This window comes from Mytilus galloprovincialis, chromosome 10, assembly GCF_965363235.1.
Source record: "Mytilus galloprovincialis chromosome 10, xbMytGall1.hap1.1, whole genome shotgun sequence".
NCBI lineage: Eukaryota > Metazoa > Mollusca > Bivalvia > Mytilida > Mytilidae > Mytilus > Mytilus galloprovincialis.
This window is the reverse complement of record NC_134847.1, coordinates 73,301,171-73,326,055: the sequence shown is the minus strand read 5'-3', so window position 1 is coordinate 73,326,055 and position 24,885 is coordinate 73,301,171. Positions and strand designations below refer to the sequence as shown.

Here is a 24,885-nt window from a genome sequence, read left to right as displayed (position 1 = left end):
TTCCATATAAAAACAATACAGAATGCATAATGCTTATATTATCTTAAATACCAAGCATAAATTTAGTATTTTTGACAACAATGTATATGAAAACATAAGGAAACAAATATTACATTAGAAATGACTACCATTAAGAACCATAAAATTTATTTGCACATTAAATTATGTATTACAAAGGATGATTAAAATATGTTGTTTTGAATATTTTATTTGGATTTCGATTTCACATTTAGAATTATTATCTCTTATTTGATTTTGTAAACAAACAAATGTCCATTGTTCTACCTACTTGAACACATACAGTCGTTTTTGCTGTCTTGTCCGTTATAATGTCATACACGTGATAGGTGTTGTAGACACGTGAAAGTAAAAAATGTATTGTAAACAAAATCTTGAACGAAGTTATCTTCTTACAGTCAAATGACCATGCGAGTTCTTCGAAATTCTAAGGAATATCCACCCCCCTCCCCCCCAAAACAAATACCCTAATTTTAATTGGCAAAACCTTTCGGAATTTTGGGTCATCAATGCTCTTCAACTTCGTACGTTATTTAGCCTTTGAACCTGTCTATCAAAAACCTTTGTTCGCCCCCTATTTCTCACATCCCAATAGCGTGTCATATACGTGTATATAGTTTACAATTATTTGTTGTGATTTGTTTATACAAATGTTAACAATAATGTCAATGAATATCATTGGAATGCATGATTGATTGATTTTTTTGCATCTTATGCTGGCCTTTTGGTCATAAAAGAATAATTGGAGCACGATAGTTGTATTCAGATTCAAAATTCCGGATTTGGTGTTTTTAGCACGAAGAATTTACTTCGAGTAATAAGTAAATCTTAGTTTGTACATTAATATAATTTTGTTAATTTCGATTTCAATTTACAAGTTCATTTGTCTTCTTCAGATTTTTTCAAAGTGGGATTATTTAGTTAAAATATCTTTAGTGTTATCATGTATATTTAGTATATAGTCATTTTTTTAAATTGACTGTTTGCAAAAGTATGAATATGCCTAATTACTAATGATGTTCTTTTCCCAGGCAGATAACCGTCGCCGTATTAGGCACAATGTTTTGGAACTTTTGGTCCTCAATGCTCTTCAACTTTGTACTTGTTTTGGATTTCGAACTTTTTTATCTGAGCGTCATTGATAAGTCTTGTGTAGACGAAACGTGCTTCTGGCGTATCAAATTATAAACCTGATACCTTTTGATAGCTATTATTTGTGTGTTTCTCTTTCCTATATGTTCTCTCATTAATTTGTATTGTAGTCCTGTCATGTAATGTTGTCATTTTAATTACATTTAACATTGCCATAAAAGCGGAAGGTTTAGCTAGCCACAAAACCAGATTCAACCCACCATTTGTTTCTTGAAATACCCTGTTCCAAGTCAGAAACATGGCCATGGTTATTTTATAGTTCGTTTCGTGTGTGTCACTTTTTAGTGTTGTGTCGTAGTTCTCCTCTTATATTTGATGTTTTCCCCTCAGTTTTAGTTTGTAACCAGGATTTGTTTTTTTTTCTCAATCGATTTATGAATTTCGAAAAGCGGTATACTACTTTTGCTTTTATTTAATGTGAGCCGATTATTGGATTTTTGAGGTTTGAGTTTTTATATAAACTCTTGTCCTAAAAAAAAATTCAACTGTTAGTCCGAAGACCAATATTCAGCTATTTTTCCTATGTGTCTTAACATTTTTTGCTTATAATTTAATCCAAATAAATTTTTACTAGTCTGGGTCAGCGGACTTGTAGCTAACGGAGCAGAGTAGTGACAAAAAAGCAAAACAAATATTTACTCCCCACAGAAAATGCAGGACCTGTAATGAACAAAAGTTCATATACACATTAACAGTTGTACACATAAAACATCATATTATTTGTCGTACTGACTTAGTTAGCGTGTATGTTGACTTTTATCTCATTGTGTAAGGCAGAAAGAAATGTATAGTTCATAAAAACGTTTATTTAAAAGAAAAATAAGTAATAAAAAACAAATTTACACACAAAATACCACCAGTCTCACCTATTTTAGATTTAGAATTTCAAACAAGAATCGAATCAAAAGTAAAAACACAAAAATACTGAACTCCGAGGGAAATTCAAAAAGGAAAGTCCCAAATGGCAAATTCAAAAGTTCAAACAAATCAAACGAATGGATAACAACTGTCATATTCCTGACTTGGTACAGGTATTTTCTTATGTAGAAAATGGAGGATTGAACCTGGTTTTATAGCTAGCTAAGGACATGACTCTTTTCATTAATTGTACCATTTAATCGGTATTTGACCAAAATGAAGTTTTACCTTGTGAAACTGCTTTACATAATTTTACAACCTTACTAAAATAAATATAAACATATCAAAATAAGAAACATAAGAATACGTATTGTCCAAATTAAGGACTATTGATGCACGGCATGACATTTACACACAGAAAACAATACACAATGATTTTTTTTAAACATTTTTGTTTCACATTGCAGTGATATATGCAAAAAGTTTACATAATTTTAAAACCATACTAAAATAAATATAAACATATCAAAATAAGAAAAATAAGAATACTTATTGTCCCAATTAAGGACTATTGATGCATGTCATAACATTTATACACAGAAAACAATAAACAATGATTTTTTTTAAACATTTTTGTTTCACATTGCAGTGATATATGCAAAAAGTAAAATCACAAAAATACTGAACTCCGGAAAAATCAATAAGGAAAGTCCTGAATCAAATGGCAAAAGCAAAAGCTCAAATTGATAACAACTGTCATATTCCTGACATTTTCTTATGTAGAAAATGATGGATTAAACCTGGTTTAAAAGCTAGCTTTAATCTCTCCCTTGTATGACAGTCATATTAAATTCCATTATATTGGCAACGATGTGTGAACAAAACAAACAGACATAACAGGTGAAACTGTCAAAAATAGGGATATCACAATCATTGTGTTATAATCTCAATTACTATAAAAACAAACAAATATGTAACAAAGAAGCTTAACATAGAGTATATACCAAGTATCTAAGCAAACGTTAAGGACAAGAATACACAAATTTACCATAGTGCAATAACAAATAATAACTACAGAGCCACGTCATATATGTATTAAAGAAGCATAAAAAGGTAATGAAAAACTCCTGCCGTTTTGAAATGTTTATATAATTATCAAGCTTCCTATATTGCTTTATCTGATGTAAATCATGAAAAAATCATTCAATTAAAACATGATAGATGCCTCTGTTATTATATTTTAAACTTTAACATAAGACTTGAGTTAGCACATAGTGTAATGCATCATATGCAACAATTAACAAATGCTCGTTTCAAACTGACACCGACTTTGTATGAAATACTGATCAATGTAACAAAAAGGGCCCTTGAACCAATAGAAAGAATCAATTCTTTTTGTGTGGCGTAAACATAATAAAATCATGGAAACTACTGTCGTTTCAAACATTCAATCACATAAATCACAAATGATATCAATCTACCAACATTTAGATTCACGATTTTGGAATTTGAAATTGTACTTTTACGATAGGAACGGAATGGTCCAGAAAAATTAATTGGATATAACTATTGTAATATATCCACATTTCATGTGTAATCTAAAACACTTAGTAATAAATTGAAACCTAGAGTAAATAAACATAGAATGCATATGAAATCTGAAGAAAAATATCTACAAAAGACATGACTACCATAAAATAATAGTACATTTGTTTTTACATTAAACTCCGTGTGAAAAAAATCAATAAACTATGTTTTTTGATATTTTTTCTCTGATTATTTTTCATTGGAATAATAAATTCTTAATGGATTTCGTTATAATAGAAATAAGAAGATATGGTATGAAAGGCCACTGGACAGCTCTCTATCCAAGTCACAATTTGTGAAAGTAAATCATTGTAGGTCAAAGTACGATCCTCAACACGGACCTCACACCGAACATCAAGCTGTAAATGGTCTTAAAAATTACTAGTGTAAAAACCATTTAAACGGGAAAACAACGGTATAATCTGTTAAACCAAGAAACAAGAAAAACTTATGAACTATATTAACAAACGAGAACCACTGAACATCACGTTCCTTTCGTAGCCGTTTTTGGCACAACATTTGTGAATTTTGGGTCCCTAATGCTCTTCAACTTAGTACTTGTTTGGCTTTATAACTATTTTGATCTAAGCATCGCTGATGAGTCTTATGCTGACGAAACGCACGTCTGGCGTTTTCAATTATAAGCCTGGTACCTTTGATAACTATTAGGACAGGTACAAACAAAGGTTTAAACGTTTTGATAGGTACAAACTTTACCCTTACCTGAAGCAATAGTCGTGTTACAGTACATCATAGAAAGACCCATTATAAAATATCAGTTGAAAGGACTTAACTCAATCAAAAGACATAATAACATAAACAAGTGAGCAAACACTGAACAAATAAATTTGACCAATGACACAATGTAGATACAAAATCAATACAATAAGAGGTTTGATGTTAAACAATTTCAGAAAGTCAAACATAACCTTGAACACAATGCCACTTACAACAAGATAATCTACACTGGTAAATGAAAATAATTTTGTTGAAAGATATACAGTAATGGAGAGCGGATTTTTTTTTACAAAATAAATAATTTTGTTACTCATAATACGAGAACAGAAATGAACATTTATAGTTAAACCAAACTCTTATCGAAGCTTATATATTTAAAAAAACCAGAGAAACGAGATATAAATTAAATAAATAAACATTAAATATCATAAAGCATAACAATTGTATCATTGAAGGTGAAATTAACACGAATGGAATGTTTACACGAGTTATAAAGCAGTTCATTTGTGTAAGGTGAAATAAAAAAAAAAACGTATTAACGAAGTGCATATACAGAATAAACGTTCAAAGATGTAATACTTTAAGGCTGTTGCAATTCTTTCAATAAGCGGGAAAATATTAAATATTAATGTTACAACTTGACAGAATAAAAGCGTTCATCTATCATATCGGCAGTTTTAAGAAAAATTTAAACTAAATGATTTTTTACAATCAATAATCTTTGACATTGGATGAAAATGAAAGGTCAGTTGAGCTTAAGTCCAAATAAGATCATGATATCTTTTTCAAATTTTGTTTATAAATACTCACACATTGTGGTTACCTCAAACAGAAATAAAAAAAGGATTAAATTGTTTGTTTTATGATATGGTGGTAAATATCATATAATAATTTTACAGTAAAAACTGCTTCTAAAAGGCAAGTGACTCTAGAACAACCATGTCTTTCAACTATCTTCTCGCCACGAAATTTGCATAAATGAAGTAATCAGAAAAATGTTTTAGCGGATATAGGAAGATGTGGTATCAGTGCGAAGGACACAACTCTCAATCTAAATCACAATTTGTAAAAGTATTCCATTATAGGTCAAGGTATGGTCTTCAACACGGAGCCTAGGTTCACACCGAACAGCAAGATATAAAGAGCTTTAAAAATTACTAATGTAAAACCATTCAAACAGTTAAACCAAACGGTCTAATCTATATGAAAAAAATAGGAAACACATAAACAGACGACAACCATTGAACATCAGTTTCCTGACATAGGACAGATGCAAACAATCGCAGCGGAATTAAACGTTTCAATGATACCAAACATTTTCCCTTTTCTAAAAGAATAGTATAACATCACAATATAGAAAGACACACTATAAAATCAATATCGATTGGAATGGCTTAACTCATTAAAAAAATGTAGTAACGCAAATTAACACACAATGAACGAGTAAATTTAATCTCTGTGTTTGTAAATACATTATTAATAAAAATAAGGAATGAATAATTTAAGTAAAAGTATATAACCGCTGTGAAATGTTAAACATTTTAGAAAAACATAGTAACGAAATAAAAATAAATCAGTTGCAATAGACTTCATACTCTTTACATGCTTTAGATGAATACATATATATAAATACATCAAGCAAAAACACAGAGTAGACGTAGAGAAGTGATATACGTTTTTACAAATCTTTTCCAGAAATGAGGTAAATCAAAACTTGTTGAAAATATTGTGTTCCTTGTTATATCTAGATCACGAAGTATATATCAGAGTTCAAAACTTTTGAGTTAATTCCCATAAAAGAAATCAATTGATTTAAATAGTAACCATATTTCAATCTTTATATTTTTAAACTTTTAATGACGTCAATTATATAATAGAAAAATAATTTACTCTCTGTTAGTTTTGCTTCTATTTTTTTCTTTGCATGCTCTATATGAGATTCTTATTTGTTACTTCATGCTGATATAACTTTGACTGTTTTTATGTTATATGTGGTTATATATATATATATATATTGCCAAAACCAACCTGTACATGCAATTCCAGGATGAGAACAAACAAAAAGTAAACCCTTTAATAACAATGAATACTCAAAAGAAGTCCAGGATGAATGGAGAGTCATTCCAATTTCAATCGAAAATAAGGATATATTGGATAGGCACGGTTTAGCCGTGCAACAGGTCTGCGATGATTCCACCAAACATCTGTGGCACATTGGCACTCTCTTTACAGAAGTCGTCGAGTAAAGACTTCTTTTTTCATATGTTCACATATGATTTCAATATAGATAGATCCTTCAAAGACACGGGCTCTTGTCTCCCCATAAAATGTTCCCATATATAAAGGCAACAGTAGTATACCGCTGTTCAAACTCATAAATCCATGGACAAAAAACAAAATCGGGGTAACAAACTATAACGGAGGGAAACGCATTAAATATAAGAGGAGAACAACGACACAACATTAAAATGTAAAATGTAAAGCATTAGACAAAATCCTATGAGAATAACAAATATAGCATCAAAACCAAATACATGAATTTGGGATAGATAAGTTCCGTGAATTCACACTCAAAAATAAGAGAAAACAAACGACACAACGGAAACACAACGTTAAAATGTAACACACACAGAAACGAACTATAATATAACAATGGCCATATTTCTGACTTGGTATAGGACATTTTTAAAGGAAAAAATGGTGGGTTGAACCTGGTTTTGTGGCATGCCAAACCTCCCTCTTTTATGGCCATGTGAAATTTAACATTAAAATGACAACACAACATTACAGGACTACAATATAAATAAATAGGAGAACACAATTGACAAAGAAGCACACGAATAAAGCTAACAAAAGGCAACAAGTTTAAAATTTTAATACGACAGAAGTGCATTTTGTCCACACAAGACTTACTATTGACGCCCAGATACAAAAGTTTGAAAGCCGAAACAAGTACAAAGTTGAACAGCATAGAGGACCAAAAGTTCAAAACAGTTGTGCCAAAAACGGCAGGGTTTTCTGTTAGGTACCAGAACATCCTATTATTAAGAATAATTTATACTTTTGCAAACAGTAAATTTTATAAAATGACTATACAAAAGATATACATGATAAAACTGAAGTATTAACTACACAATGTAATTACAGGAAACAACCGAAATACATTACATAACCCGACACATCCGAATGAGTCAAAACCTCAACGCCAAGTGACGTCATATTTGAAATTGTAAACAATGACAAAAAATGACGCCACATTTGAATTTGTAAAACAGATCATCAAAAAATGAAAAATGACGTCACATTTGAATGAATAAGATAGAATTAGGATTGATTTAAGATTATATTTGAACTACATACTGATATTACATTTGATAACAATGCACATTTCAATACTTATTAATAACAAACTAAGGTAGCAATTAACTATATTATATAGCTATGTCCAGTTTGTTTTGAATCTAACTTCAAACGTAAAACATCGTACAGATTACGTTGAACAAAATCAAATCTAATAAATGAAGGCGGTGATTAATTTTTTTACCATAACACATGAATAACTGTAGATAACAAGTGCGTGTATTTGTAGAAATTAAATAAAAACTCAATGACTATGGTGGTTCCGACTCTTCTTGAATTTTCAATCTCAAATAGTAAAGCCCAATGATTCATAAATTCTTGAATGACCATAGGAATCTTTAAAGAACATATCTGTTTTAAAATTCAAATGACATTTCACACATGTGCTTAAGAAGTTATGCTACACTTGTTATGATTTTTTGTTAGAAATTTGGTATTATCTAGATTTTAAGCAATAAATAGGCAATAAATACATATTTGGATATACTGTAAAAATCCACAATTGCCCGCTGAATTTTTTTTATTGATTATATTGCATATATTTTTAAAATAAAGTCATAGGTGAACAAATCTAACAAAATGACGTTTTTCTTTCTTTATAGTTTTTAAAATTAAAAAAGATGCCTGTTTTAAATGTATGAAATAAGAGAGAATCCCTTCCCTACACATTTTCAATTAAATGCGTCAGAAAATAAGGACACAAAATCTATAATGTATCATTTTTAAATTCCCTTATTTGCTTATAATCAATTTATAACAGTTTTTTAAAAAGGTTGTAATTTGAAACAGTGGAGAGAACATCTTATACAGTTATTTACTAATGTAATAAACTGACTTACAATGGAAGGAAAGAGTCCAAAATGGACGGTTACGAAATGTTGAGGCTAAACTGAATACCTCTCTTTACAACAGTTTCTCACACACATATCCATATTTAAAATAACATGGAGCATCATTCCATCTGTAACTACTTAACGAGCATGATGCTTTACAAAACATACAACAGCTTTCTTTTTTTCCGCCATTTGGTTCAGAAGGGGACCAATCGTTATACGTGAGTGTTGAATTATCAGAATCCCAAACCCAATGTCCTTCTGTTTGACGATCATTCAATCCTATCCACATTTGATCTAAAAAAAAGTTAGTAGACAAAAAATGATTATGGGTAATATATGTCAATGAGACAACAACCCAATAAGTAAAATTAAAAAAGTAAAAACATCATATGTCAAGAAACCAATATATATAGAGGTCTTAAACAAAATGAGACATTTGGATTCTACCACTGCATCGAGTGTAATACGATATTTATCGACTCGAGACAGTTACATATTCAAATATAAAACGCAAGGCTCGTCGAGCGTTTTAAATAATTAAAATTAAACAATCGAGAGTGGATAAATATCGTATTACACAAGATTTGGTGGTGGATATTTATTCCTTCTTTTCGAATTTTCGGCAAAAAAGATTTGTTCTTTCTATGTGACGTCATCAGGCTTGGTCACCTTTTTCATGCCTTCACAATAGAAATTCGGAGAAAAGCAAGAAAATTCAACGTCATACTTTGATTTTAACCAATGAAGAACTGAGATCAAACGAACCACACGTTGATTTAATTTTCTTATAAGATGGGTGCAGAAAGGGAAAAGTTGACGGAGAATTAGAGAAATATGTTTTTATTCTATGAAAATCTCAAGGCTTTTTTTTTGTGTTGTCGGATTTTTCATAATACCCACATCTCTGTTTTTTTTTAATAGATGCAAACCTGTACATAACATCTCTATCATTTTATGAGAAATGTTTAACAAAATTTTACAAAATTGATTCGAGCTGGAGAAGACTTTATGCAATTTAGAGGTTTACATTTTCAAATTGATTAAAAGGTACATAACTGTAGAAAAGTAAATGACTCAAAACCAAAATTCGAACTCTGTTCGTATGTTGTGGTACTCAGCATTGCGTATAATTGTCATTAATAAAATTTAGAATGGAAATGGGGAATGTGTCAAAGAGACAACAACCCGACCATAGAACAGACAACAGCAGAAGGTCACCAACAGGTCTTTAATGCCTTGATAAATTCCCGCACCCGGAGGCGTCCTTCAATTGGCCCGTAAACAAATATATATACTAGTTCAGTGATAATGAACGTCATACTAAACTCCAAATTGTACACAAGAAACTAAAATTTAAAAAAAATACAAGACTAACAAAGGCCAGAGGCTCCTGACGTGGGACAAGCGCAACAATGCGGTCGGTTTAAACATGTTTAGGAGATCTCAACCCTCCCCTATACCTCTAACCAATGTAGAAAAGTAAACGCATAACAATAAGCAATTTAAAATTCAGTTCAAGAGAAGTCCGAGTCTGATGTCAGAAGATGTAACCAAAGAAATTAAACAAAATAAACAAAATGACAATAATACATAAATAACAACTGACTTCATTTGTACTAGCAGTTATTTAACATGCCAGCTCCAGACAATTAAACTGATTGAAAGATTATGTCTTCATCATATGAATATGAGACATAATCTTTTCCGTTAGGGGTTTAGTATCATACCATTACAACATATATGAGAAGAACATAACCCGTGTCATGCCAACAACTGATTTTAAATAAATGTGTTTAGTTCTGATGAAAAGACCCTACAAGTGAATCACTATTAACGCCAAAACATGCAGTCTTTAATAACCTGACAACAGTATCGTACCTATATGCCTTCTCAATAAATCTATTTAAGGAATTTGTTAGCTATGACGTGAATACTGACATTTTGGTGCTTTATAAAGAATATTTCCATAAAAAAATGAATGTGAAATACCTAAACGTATAAGAAGTCTGCATGTGGAGCTATATTTACGAATGATGATACCGATGATAAAATTTAGTAAATGTTTTGACTAGTTTGTTATATCGAAAACCCTGGTGTGATAATTTTTCAGTAATACATAAATTTCTCTCGTTAAAATCTAAACCATTGTTACATATACGAGTGAAATGAAGCAGGAGTGTGGAATAGGAAATGAGACGAACGAACGGACGGAGGAAAAATGAAAAATTAAAGCTCCCGAGTCATAAAAAAGGTTCACATGTATATCTAGAAGCCAATATGTATAGGTCTTTAACTATCTTTAATAATCTTAGAAACGTGTCTACATGATATCACAATATTTAAATTCATTTTTGTTTTAAGTAGTTGGGTTTATTTGTTCATAATATCCACGTCTCTATTCATTCATTTTTAAGCAATGCTATGCATAATTACATAATATCACTTTCATGTTATTAGAAACATTTAGCATATGTTTGCCTGATTTATTTGCAATATATACAGTATTTAGGCGATTTAGAGGTCAACATTGTTTTCAGACAATGGACACATGCCTTTACATTAAACCATGCACTTAATTGTCTCACATCTAACAAGCAAAGCATATCATCAAAACTGAATAGGAAGGTTCTATCATTTAGCAAAGCACAAACCATTATTCTTTATCTTTTTTAGGGAGGGGGTATTCTGTCAATCAACAATACAAAATTCAACCATTTTTTTAAATTTAGAAAAAAGCTATTTTAGAAAAAAAGAAAAACATGCTACCCCTTCCCCTATCAAATACTAGAGGCTCTCAAGAGCCTGTATTGCGCACCTGTATTTACGGTGGTTTAGGAAATCATTTAAAATAAGATTAAATCATCATAATAAATAGCATTAGATACCATAGTCATGATTGAGACAAAGTTTGGTTTAATTTGGTCTGAAATCAAATTAACAGCAGGTTATTCTATTGTAGTCAGCCAGGAACTTAATGTTCAGTGGCTGTCATTTGTTCATGTGGTTCTTGTTTTTTATATAAACTAACCCGTTGGTTTTCCCGTTGGAATTGTTTTAATTGCTGGGCCTCTTAATTGAGTGCTGTTAGGTGTGAGCCATGGCTCCGTGTTGAAGACCTTATCTTGACCTATAATAGTTTACTTTTACACAGTGTGACTTGGATGGACAGTTGTCTCATTGGCACTCATACCACATCTTCTAATAACTATTTACAATAGTTACTGAAGACCCTTTATGATTATTTAAATTATTTTCCATGTCTTGACCATTAAAAATGGTTTAATTTTTTTTTAATTTATTCATAAACTTCTATAGTAAACCCATATGTTCTATGTTTACCAATGTTAGCTATGATGGTTAAATGACAGAATTATCGAATACATTCAATCATATATGGTCTACTGCAAACCAATTTTTATTCTAATTTGCCCAGTAGTTTTAGTGGAGAAGACTTTATTTGTCCAGAAATTACAACAATTTAAGAAAAATTGTTTAGAAATTACTATAAAGGGCAATAGCTCAATAAGGGGTCAATTGACAGTTTTGGTCGAACTATCATATTTGTAATTCGTAATTTGCTGAACCATGTGAATATTGTTGCTGTATACAGTTTATATTTATGTATAAAAATATTTTTTATAAGAACGAAAAACTGCAAAATTTAGCAGTTCAGGGACAGAGGGTTGTCTGATTTGTCTGAAATTTTCAAAGAATGTTAAATACGTTATTTTACCGTGGAAAAATCAGAAATATAAGCAACAAAATGCGTTTAATGATCTATTTATAGACATTTTGAATAATTTTTGGCGAGCGGTGTAATCAGACATCTTACTAAAACTAGATACCCTAATGATGCTTGTGACAAAATTTAGATATATTTGTCTCAGTAGTTTCAGAGAGGAAGATTTTTGTAAAGGTTATCGACGGACGACGACAAAAGACACCGACGGACTATAGACGACGATGGACGACGACGACGACAGACGACAACAGACGATAACAAACGACGACGGACGAAGACGGACGGCGGTTTCAAAAACATGAAAAAAGTCCACTTGACCCTTTGGGAGAGATGAGCTAAAAGGGACGGCTAATTAATATCTTAAGCAAGCAATTGATTGATTTGGCTGTTTTGCTAGGTCCTTTGTGATATTAAGCTCTTCAGCTGTTTGTTCAATTAAACCTTTTATTCAAATGCTCTATATTGGGAGTCCCGGATATCCCGCTCATTGAATAACATAAAAGAAAAAGGATTTTAATCATTTCAAAAGAGGGGCCAAAGATACCAGAGGAACAGTCAAACTCATAACTCGAAAATAAACTGACAACTAGAAAACTAAAGAATGAGCCACACGAACCCCACCAAAAACTGGGGGTGATCTCAGATGCTTTGGAAGTGTTAGCAGATTCTGCTCCACATGTGGCACCCGTTGTGTTGCTCATGTTATTACAAACCCGGTTAAAAGTCTTATTTGGTAGGTCACATTCATGAAAATGGAAGGGGATTGAAGTTACGACGTAAGAAACATATCTGATATCATCTATGAAACGGTTATTTCATAACGGTCAACCAACTCGTGATGGCATCCGTAAAATTTACGAAGGGAAGTTTTCAATTTTACCATTTGTAACTCTTGGTTTGATAGCTTCTTTGTGAGCATCAATCCTCATCAAGGAAATCGAGCTAGAAAATAAAAGCGCGGGAATATCGTATCAATTTGCAGATATATGCTCCGTATGCAGGCACTACATAGACATGAAAAGTTCACAATTGGGAAGCTGAAAGCATCTCGCTTCAACTTACATCTTAAAGACTTGAAAGATGAAAAAATTCTGAATGTTGACATGGGTAAGAGTGACAGAGGAAGAGGACTATGGTGTGATTTGAATAAATTCTAAATAACATGTTTCTCGCGCTGAATACTCAACATACACAGATACATTAGGTTAGTTTTAAACATATTTATTTAAAGTGGATTGGCAAACAAGTAATCCCTTTCAAGTTGTGGGTGCGAGTGTTGCCTTGTAGCGGCATAAGCCTACTCTTTTTTCGACATCTAAAAGAATGTCGTTTGCGAGGACGGGTCAGCCATTTATCGTCTCCTTCCGACGGTCTATCCTCGGTTCCTGAAGACCATACTCGCAAATGGTAACATACATTTGATTTTGTCATTTGATTAGCAACTTTCCGTTTTGAATTTTTCTCGGAGTTCAGTATTTTTGTTACTTTACCTTATTTATACATCCAGTAGTAAGCTTGATATTAGATTTGGTGTTATTTTCTTACCTTTAAATGGGTTCCGACATTACTGTTGGTTATTTGAATAAAATAAAATGAACAGATATGTCAACGAGACAGCAATATGTCAGTTCTGGTTCATTATATGATAATTACAAGATATACCTTTAACTATTGACTTAATCCATGTGTTCTCCTCACTATTTTCAATTTTCACCAAGTACCCCTCTCCTGTCTGGCATTGAACCTACAACAAACATTAGCATATGTTAACATTTCTCTGTCAAAGCTGATCTGGAATCACATTACACTAGTAAGATCTGTAACGATTATGCATGATATAAGATCTCTGTCATAACGATAACACTTAGATATATTGCTGCCATTAAAATTGGCGACCGATTGTAATATTGATAGTCACTGCTTAAATAAAGTAAAAAAAAATCCCTTCCCACAATAACAGCGCTCGGTTTGTTGTATTGTATTCTATATTCATTATCCAGTTGGCTACTCATATCAATTTAACATAGGTCTTTTTTTAGTTATTTTTCTAAGGACCAAATATCATATAATAATTTAATACATGTACTTATATTGGATGTTACAATTTTATTTACCATTTTTTCATAAAATGTCATGTTCCAAGTCATGAATATAACAGTTGTTATTACACAATCAGTTTCTATTTGTGTTGAAGTTTACTTTAGTTCCAGTTCAGTGAATATGTTTTTCTGTAATGTTCCTCTAATAGTTGATTTGTTTCAGTTTGTAACCCGGATTTGTTTTTGCTTAATCAAATTATGGCTATTGAACAGCGGTATACTACTGCTGCCTTTGTTTAACACTTTAGGTAGTAGCAGACACTTTTACGTACATTAGTTTTGCTCGTGTAATTTAGGAAGAAATAGACAAAAAAATTTACCTTGATCCTTCGAACAAAAATATAAAAATTTAAAAATAAATTGAACCACAGTTTTATTGAATATAAATCAGTTTGAAAAAACTTTTTTTTATCCTCAAGTAGCCAAATACACCCTTACAATAGAACACTATTTAAAAGTTCAGTTAATATTACAGCTACATCTCTCTTGTATGTGTTGCTGATCTACTTTGTACAACATATGCATTGCATTTATTGATAACTTGTTCTCGTCATGAATGAGAAGTGTATATTACAAACACAGATATACAATAGTCGGACACAAAAGTACTCAATTTATTTCACTTGACTGGGCGGAGTTTGTCCGGTTCGCTCAAAAATAAACCAGTCTATCTATAGATAGGTGTTTTAGGATAAACTCATCAATGAAGTGTCCGGTCATTATTTTTTTTAATTCCTTTGACACAAATGTTTGATGACACTGATAGGTGATTATAAATCAGTGATAATTATAACCGCAATGATCCTAATTATCACACACATTTTCAAATAGACTGTTCTTATGCAAATTAAACGTAAGCTCCGCCCGATCAGTTGAAATAACATTGGTAATACGTTATAAGAAATCGAATTATTTTAATCTTTCGAAAAAAAAAACTTGTTTACTATTTATGATAAAAGTTACAGGAGATACCTATAAGTCGAAGAGAAATCGACAAAATCATTGTCAAAAAACGGATACAAAAAACCACGATAAGACAGAACAGCAGTTCAACCAAACATAGGAGTAGTATTTCTAGGATTATTGATATCAATTTCACTAATGACCACAATTTTAACAGGCCAATACAGAGAGCATATAAGAAATCAAAACAACTGAAACGTAACTGTTAAATCAAATCTCAGATTTGACTTAGAAGTAAACTATTAGTTTTGCGCAATTAAAAAGCTACGTTACCAAATTTATTATGGGTAATATTTTTCAAAAGCGTTTATCAAAACGTGTTTTTTGTATAATAGCGTAGTAAACAATAGAAATTTAGCCAATGAAGTGACGATATTTTCGGGTCAATATCTTTGACATTAACCATGATCCTTTAGATTTTGAAACGGCGAATACAAAAGCACTGTATCATATGTGGACTGAGCAGCGTATCGACACAGTTGTAGTAAAACAACCTGTATGTTTCTATGCTCAAAACACGTATTTTAGGAACAACCTTCAACATATCTATACGGTTGTGACCAACAATAAAACCAAATGATATCAATTACTGCAAATTAATGTTAAGTATTGCCAAATTTTGTCACATGTCATAAGCAGCATGACACGTAACAAAATTATAAAAACTCGAAAATGACCTGAGATTTGTTTTTGATTTGTCAGAAGTTCCTGTCGATTAGCGATACCTACCGTGTTATTCCTGTAAACTATGTTTTCATTTTATATAACCCTTACTCGGGTACATCATTTTAGATATTTACCTCTACAGCGGGCCATAATTGTATATTGTTATTAATTACCTTTGCATTTTCCCAAGACATCTTCGTATACACAAACAAATAACAGTGATTCGAAAACGATATCCAATCATTCAAGCATTCTGTAAATTGAAACACATGTTGTAAAATGTAATGTAGAATTGATATATCAGTGAATTGATTTAAGAATAAGAATATCAATAATGATCATTTTATGGCACAGAAAGACAAAAAGTAAAGGAAAATACTTATATTGACGTTTGTTTATGTGCATAAGCTAAAGCAACTTGATTATGTTATGAAAGCTCTATGATGATTTGTCTACCTGGGTAAAATGGGTACAAGAAAGACAAAAAAATAAAGAAACATACTAATATGACATTTGTATATGCACATAAGCTAATGCAACTGGATTATGATGTTTTGTCGAGATCGGTAAATTGTGGCAGATACGAACGTCCCATTTCGTATATTTTATAGACTCTAATATGATGTACGCGTCAAAATAAGTTAGGTAAAGTTAAAATGAGATACCGTTGCTACAAATATTCAGTAGAAATTGAAAAAACTAAACGCAAAAGACAAGAAGCTACAAAGACCGGAAAGATTGAAATTTTTTTTCGATATGTTGTTTTTTCCCCCATTCATAAAACTGTAATCTTTTACATTCATGCTCTTCTGAGAAATACTTTTTATTTGCGATGGAAGATTATTTCTTTCAGTTCAAATGAAAATTGTTAAATTGTTAAATATAGACCTGTAGACGTCTGTTCCTGTTGATTTGTTCTATGTGTTTACTGTATTCAAGGCCCGTTAAATCGCTCTTAATAAAATTGCCATTAACATGCATGTAACATTTAAAAATTAATTGTCTATGTCTACCTTTCATTTCAACTTCCTTCGATTTTTTATATCTAAAAATTATGCATCTACAAATGAGATGGAATAGCTTTTACACGCCCGACTAAGTCAGAAAGTTGTGTGGTATAAACTACTCCGTCCTTAAACACTATATAGTCTTAAATTATAATAAGAAGATGTGATATGATTGCCAATGAGACAACTATCCACCCGAGACCAAATGAAACAGAAGGTTACCGTATACACAATGGCAGTGGCAGTGTCATCTGCCATTTTCATTTTTTTACTTTCAATATTTTTTTTCAAAGAGAAGGAGGAGAAATAACAAATAATTTTTAAAGCGGAGTAAAAGGAGATTTAAAAAAATATGACGTTTCAAGGAAGGTTTTCCCGAAAGCTGAGATGCTCGGTTTATAAAATGACAAAAAATGATGCATACATGCGTTTTCTTGTATTATACATGTTATCCTATAGATAATAGAATAGATCTATATTGCTGCAGCGACAACTATTACAATAGTTTAAATATGTTTCAAACGTCATGTAATACTAATTTGCGAAAATTACTGGAAACTTGTACTTTCAGATTCAGTGTTCTATAGAAAAACAAACTCTTTTTCTAAAAAAAAAAACAAATGAAAAAAACATGAAAATTACTCATAACTTTCTTAAAAGGTCGGTGACATAAAGTTTTAGTGACTTTATTTAAAAGATAACAGAAATGACTTTCTTTGTTGAACTGTTTAGAAGAAATCATTGGTAGTTAATAATGGAAACATTTTTCATTCGTATGTTTACTTTTAGAATGTAACCACCAAGAATCTTTAACTCTATAATCTAAAATCGATAGATACAAATCTACAGTTCAATGTGGAAAAGAATTATGCTTGTAGGTTCGGTATTATTGAATTATTTGAAAATATAAACAACAACCTAAAATTGTACATATTGCAGAAACACACAAAACTGGGATTGCCATAGTGACAAAACAAAGTCGGTAACCTCAAGTTTTTTCTCATATTTTATTCCTAAATATATGAAATATCTTCTGTCAAAAGTTTAAGAAAAAATCACAGGTAGAAATTAATAGGCTGTTTGGTCTTTAAGAATATTTATGCTATCTAATTTATATTTACTAGGGTCTAGATGGGGTTTCTCATTTTTGCATTCTTTAATTTTTTACACCATGTTTTTAATCATTTATGTATTTTGACAATTATTATCTATTTTTTTTTTCAAATCCGATTATAATCAATTCTTTAAATTTTAGCACCCTATTATTTAGTTTATAAAGGAAGATGTGGTATGAGTGCCAATGAGACAACTCTCCTTCCAAGTACCAGTTTATTAAAGTAGAGTCAAGGTACGGCCTTTAACACGGAACGTTGGCTCACACCGAACAGCAAGCTATTAACAGCCCAACAAATACTTGTGTAAACCAATTCAAACGAGATAACCAACGGTCTAATCTATATGAAAACAAGAAACGAGAAACAATTGTAAACCATATAAACAGACGACAACCACAGAACATCAGATTCCTGACTTTGGACAGGTGCAAACAAATGCAGCGGGATTAAAAGTTTTACTGGTACCAAACCTTCTCCCTTTTCTAAAATCATTGTTTGTTCCTTATTTCTTATTTGTTTAATTTTCATTGGTCTATATAATTGAATAGTATGAGACTGTCATACTAGAAGGAGGTCTAGCTAGCTATAAAACCAGATTTATTCCACCATTTTCATTTCCAAGTCGGAAATATAATAGTTATTACCCATTCGTTCGATGTGTTTGAGCTTTTGATTTTGCCATTTGATTAGGGACTTTCCTTTTTGAATTTTCCTTGGAGTTCACTATTTTTGAGATTTTACTTTAATTTTTCTCTATTTTTTATTTCTTTTTTTTTTCAGCGCGTTTATCCTATTATCATCTATTCTGTAAACCCCATCCAGACGCTGTATCAGTTCATCACTATGATCGTCACAGATAACTTGTAAGATCAGTAAGGTCAAATTAGAAGACAGCTCTGAACTTTGGAAACAAATTTTCGCAACACTACAAAGGTCAAAAAGACGGAAATGACTAATTTTTTCTGAAGTTTCATTTTTTTTACTCGACATTCTTTCTTTGTCTGTATGATTTTTAAATTCTTATCATAGTATGAATTTGTTTAATAAGGTTCTTGATTTTTCTGTGTCTTGACAGTATATAAACATTGTCTAAACGTTTCTCGACACTATCTGCATCATCTGATAAGAGTCTTGATTATAAAAAAAAGATGTGGTATGATTGCCAATGCGACAACTATCTTCCAGAGACCACAATGACACAGAAATTAACATTAATAGGTGCCCGTACGGCCTTCAACAATGAGCAAAGCTCATACCGCATAGTCAGCTAAAAAATGCCCCGAAATGACAATGTAAAACAATTCAAACGAGAAAACTAACGGCCTTATTAAGTTAAAAAAAAACGTTACGAAAAACAAATATGTTTAGACCAATTCTTGACTGTCCTAAATTTGTCTCGATCAGTCTTGACATATTCTTTGCATTCTATAAAATGTCTGAATATGTCTTCACAATATTCTTAACAGTCTTAGTAATGTTTGAATTGTGCTTGACACATACTTGAAGTCTTTAAGTTGTCTGAATACAGGTATATCTAGACACATTCTTGGTGGTCTTAAAGATGTCTTTACACTATCACAACAGTATACATTTTAGAGAAATAATTTTTGGACCCTCTATAAATACAGTTTTCAAATTTTCCTAGAGTAGATAATAATTTTCTTTTAACCTTTTGGAAATTGTTAAACTTTGGGAAATTGACCAATTTGTTTTTATGCTAAATTATTTCACATCATAACTTTGATGAAGAAAATTCATTTTTTTTTTCATGGGGAAAATCCTGTTTATGTGTAATATTTAATATATATTCCAACGGATGACATTGCACACATTTTCTTCTGTTAAATCAAGGATTTGTATAGTTATTAGGACTATACTAAATCTTGGACGAATAAGGATACAATAACTATCCTTTTACTATGTATAAAAATACATTTTGTTACATGTACAATAATTGTTTATTTAGCATACATACTAACATGGAATATTATGCATGTAGAATAAAATATGACTACAGTTTGATTGGTAAAAATCATTAAGCAATTATTTATAAGATTTAGGGATCACCATTTGTAATTATTCACAAACCCACATTTAGATTGGTTTATATAAACATACTAACATTTGTATTGCTAAAACTTTAAATTTCATAGACATATTTGTATCTAAAAAAAATTGTTACATTTTATAAAGAGAAATAAAGATAAAGATATATCATGTATATTGGACAAGATTTGTAAAACTCAGAATTGCCAAGTAAATTTACAACATCATACAAAATATTCAGAAGATGTCAATCCAGTCGAGAAATTTCAAGACAGTATTCAAATATGAAGAACTTATCAAGACATTTTAAGACCATATTCAGAATGTCGAGGATTTTTCGAGTAAACTTCATACTTAAATACAAATGAGAAAGTGTCAAGATAGTCATATTTTTGGAGAATGTCGAATAACTAGGGTTTTTTTGCAAATAAAGTCAAAAATTGACTTTTCAGACTTTTGAGCTTTAATAGTGCACCCATTAAAACCATGCATGCATACGGCAAACTTCACATAATTTGAATATGCTTTCGTCAAATATCAATTATACTTATTCCAGAAAAAAGGCACTTTTTGACAAGATTTATAAATTCAATTTTGGACGGAAACTTTTTTGTCCACAGGACTCCCGCAAATCGGATTTTCCTCCTCCTACACTTAGGGAATATCGTTTAAGAAATTTCCCGTTTAAATTTATCTATTCTGCATTTTATTTTAGTCTTGTGGGCGATCGCAATTGTAAAAATGTGTTGGATATATAACTGTACGGTACATTTATTATTCTTATCAAAACAAAAGGTTTTGTTATTAAATTTTCTATTGATTCGTAACAAGATAAACAAAACGTAATGACATCAATGATTTTAAATATGATTCAATAAAAGCCAACAGTTTATGAGTTTTAAATTGTATATATGACATTATACATATTTAATTACAAAAAGTAATAAAATCAAGACAATTAAAATGTTAGTTATTACTTTTTTTTTACAACATAGTAATATTTATTCCTCTAATCTTGATTGTTACAAATTTCACCAAGAGTCCAAGCTTATCTTGATTTACCCTGTTACACTCCATTGATTGTCCAGGGAAATAAACAGCTGATCCAACTTATTAACTTATAAAAAATAATATAAAGAATGTATAATTTTCTTATGCAGAGATTTATCAATGCTAAAAATTCTTTCTAATTGACAATAACATTGGACATCTTGATTTATATGCATCTATTCCTTTATCAAATTCATTTTCAAAAATACTAAAGACATCAACAGTTTTTGTTCTCTACTTGGATACATAGTATGACTGAAAAAATAGAAAAAACTTAATACTGTTAGTATATAATTAAAAATAATCTGTGATTTTATATCCAAATACCAGATGTTGCAATTTAATATCAAAATCTATTTTACTTCTTTTAAGAGTTCATAGATTTTTTGCCAAAATTTATTCAAATATCTACATTTCAGAATATAGTGAGCATAATCTTCTTCTTGCTTACAAAAACTACACATATCTGTCTTAGTTACTGTCCACTGCAATAACAGGTTTTTTAGTTGGATCAATATAATGTAATAATAATTATCACTGCGAATCTTCATTATTGTAACGAGAAATAATTCTACAATATAAAACACTTTATCTCTTGTCCAATATCTCGGTTAATATGCTTGTAATTAAATGCAACTGTTTACATCTTCTTCGTTTAAACTTCGGTGGATAACTGTCTCATTGGCATTCATACCACATCGCCTTATTTTTTAAACCAAACGGTACTTTGTGTTTTTTTATTCTTTATATCCGTTTTTTTCTCTCTTTTGAACCAATCTAATGATTAAGACCATTCCTAACTTATTTCTACAGCTCCGTCTTTGGATGTGTCGTTAAACCATTGTTACAGGCAAGCACAGGAGTTGCGCGCTCATAAACCTGTGTATTCCTACAACAAATTAATGTGGATGTCTAAAGTCAGGTACTTGGTAGTCATTAAATGACGTTATCGATGTCTGTTATGTGTACTATTCGTCATTTTTGTTGTTGTCATAAATCAAGACGTTGACTTGTCGTTTGATTTGTTCCACACTTTCACAATTGAGTAAACGGTAATTATGGACTTTTCGAATTGATTTTCCTCTAAGTTTAGTTTTTTTGTGATTTAACTTTTTTGGAATTGGTTCATTGTATTTTTGAATTCTGTTTGATAGGTTTCTCCTTGGTTATCATACCACACCTACTTATTCTATCACAACATATATTGTTAAAGCAATTTCACTTGCAGATTTCTAAGATATATATATTTATATAAAATATAGAACGAAAAACACGTTAAAAGGAACAATGAATAAAATTGAGAATGGAAACGGGGAATGTGCCAAAGAGACAACAACCCGATCATAGTGTACTTTAATGATATAGATAATTTAACTGCAATGATAGCTTTAATGATAGCTATATAAAAAACAAATTTTACCTTACCTTTCACATCTATATTACATATATTTATGTTATCTTTCAGAGTCTGGCAGAATTCTCCCTTAACACAAGCATCGCTGCCGGGACATGGATCATAATAGGAGTCCTAAAAATAGTATAAACAAAGTAAATAATCAGTGTCAGTAACCCATGCTTTTGCACATAAAGCCGATTTCTAAACGAATTATTATCATAATTGATATAAACTACAACGCTATATAATGATATAATCGACGAGAAAGGCAATTCAGAATAGTCTATGTTGAAGTGGAATCGGTAGTATGTGAGAACCCACAATATATTAGAACACAACATGACGTACGTTGTATTTTTGTCGTTTTCCGCTTTTTTTTTTTTGTCGTAACGTTGTTAGTTTGATTTTGACCTATATGTTGAAGTTTGATATCCCTCTGTTATCCTCAATCTCCCTTTTTATTATACTAATCACTAGATTTGGATAAAGTTGATTTAAGATATATTATTTTCTAAAAAAGATTATTGGTTGAAATATTGTAAAATTTATCACTACAACGAAACTGAAAGGACGTAGTACGAAAGCCGGTTAGATTCAGAGTTATGTTTTATCTTAAAGTTGTATTAACGAGTGGCCAACTCGATTTAACAAATTAGTTTACTCATTTAGATTACTTAGCTAATTCGTTCAAACGATGTAGATTTTCTGGCTCGTTATATCAACTTAGCTTACTTTTTTATTGTCTTCTTATAGATTTCTAAATTTCGACTACAAGTGCAAATTGATAAAAAAAAGAAGTTGTAAGACATAAAACTCTAAAAAAGATAATAGAAATTGAAATACTTTATTACTTGTCATGTTTTACTGATGAATCTACATTTTTTAATTGTATTAGATGAATTCTTCAAACGGAAGAGATACATTACAGAAGACCTCTTTTGTTTTGTTTGTTTTATCAGTAGCAGATCAGGAACAAATGAAGGATTCAAAAAAGTATATTTTACTTATGCTGATACTTATTCTAAAAAAGAAAACAATCAGTGAATTTAACTGGTCAGCTAAAGAAACCAAAAAGAATACTAGATTGCATAAGCATCTATGTACTTTTTACGATATTGAAAAATAAAAATGTATTGAAAAATTGTTGGCATGCTTCAATACAGATAATGAAATATTGCTTCACCCGAGTTATTTAAGGGTTTAAAGAGTTTGCTACTTGGCTTAGTTGTGATAACGAGTTAAATAAACAAAGTCGTTATAACAAATAAGTTCAGTCAAATGTTCATGGACCTCTCTTTTCATACATGACTTGGTAATGTATGCAGATCATTTATGCCAATTTTTATGAAACATAATAATATTTTTTTTTATTTTGATAAAATATGCAGCAAAAATGTAAAAAATGCTTTTTTTTTACCTATATCATACAAATGTAGCATTATTAGATATAGGAAGATGAATTGTTTATAAAAATTTGTAACCAATAGTTATCAAAGGTACCAGGATAATACTTGTATACGCCAGACGCGCATTTCGGCTACATAAGAATTAGTGACGCTCAGATCAAATTAGTTGTAATAGGAAATTTATAGAAATGACCATATAATTGACAATCATGTCAACAACGAAGTGTTGACTACTGGGCTGGTGATACCCTCTGGTGAAGTAATCAATTCATTTTGAGTAAATCAATATTATCTTTGAATTTGAAAACAAGAAAAAATCCACTGAACAATAAAACAACAGATACAATTATAAAACAAAACAAAACATTCTCAAAAAGGCAAATCACCAAAACCCCTCCCAATAAAAGAACACCAATAAAAAAGAATTACTAAAAAACATACAAATGCAATCAAAAGTAAAAACCACAAATATACAAAACGAAGAATAAAGAATAACCTAAGTTACTGAAACTCTATGATAGTCCACATCAATGCCCTTAGCATAAATCTGTAGTAACAATCTTACTCACCCCTCTGTATTGTGTCATATCAACATAAACACAATTTGTTTCGTCAACAAAATCTGTTTCTGAGCTACTAGACATTTTGTTAATGTCACATCTTCGTGTTATACTGTTGTAGTTAAATGAGCGGCATTTTGTTCTTCGGATACATTCATTGTAACATGCATTCGGACCAATATTGGAAAAAGTTATATAGTTATATCCTTTTAACCTAGCCCCAGTCTTATCTGCATCTACACGTAATGTTTTGACGGTGCATTGCTGAAAATATGCAACTCCAACA

At 30.8% G+C, this 24,885-nt stretch overlaps 1 protein-coding gene across 1 annotated transcript; it reads right to left on the bottom strand.

Moving 5' to 3' along the window:
* Window positions 1-5,668: 5,668 nt before the first annotated feature.
* LOC143049329 (perlucin-like protein) lies at window positions 5,669-24,885 on the bottom strand. Its single transcript, XM_076222999.1, has 5 exons — window positions 24,609-24,885; window positions 22,663-22,765; window positions 16,193-16,272; window positions 13,954-14,035; window positions 5,669-8,843 (listed from the first exon to the last, which is right to left on the bottom strand). Exons 1-5 carry the CDS (start codon window positions 24,681-24,683, stop codon window positions 8,617-8,619), a joined length of 567 nt encoding a protein of 188 aa, XP_076079114.1. The 5' UTR covers window positions 24,684-24,885; the 3' UTR covers window positions 5,669-8,616.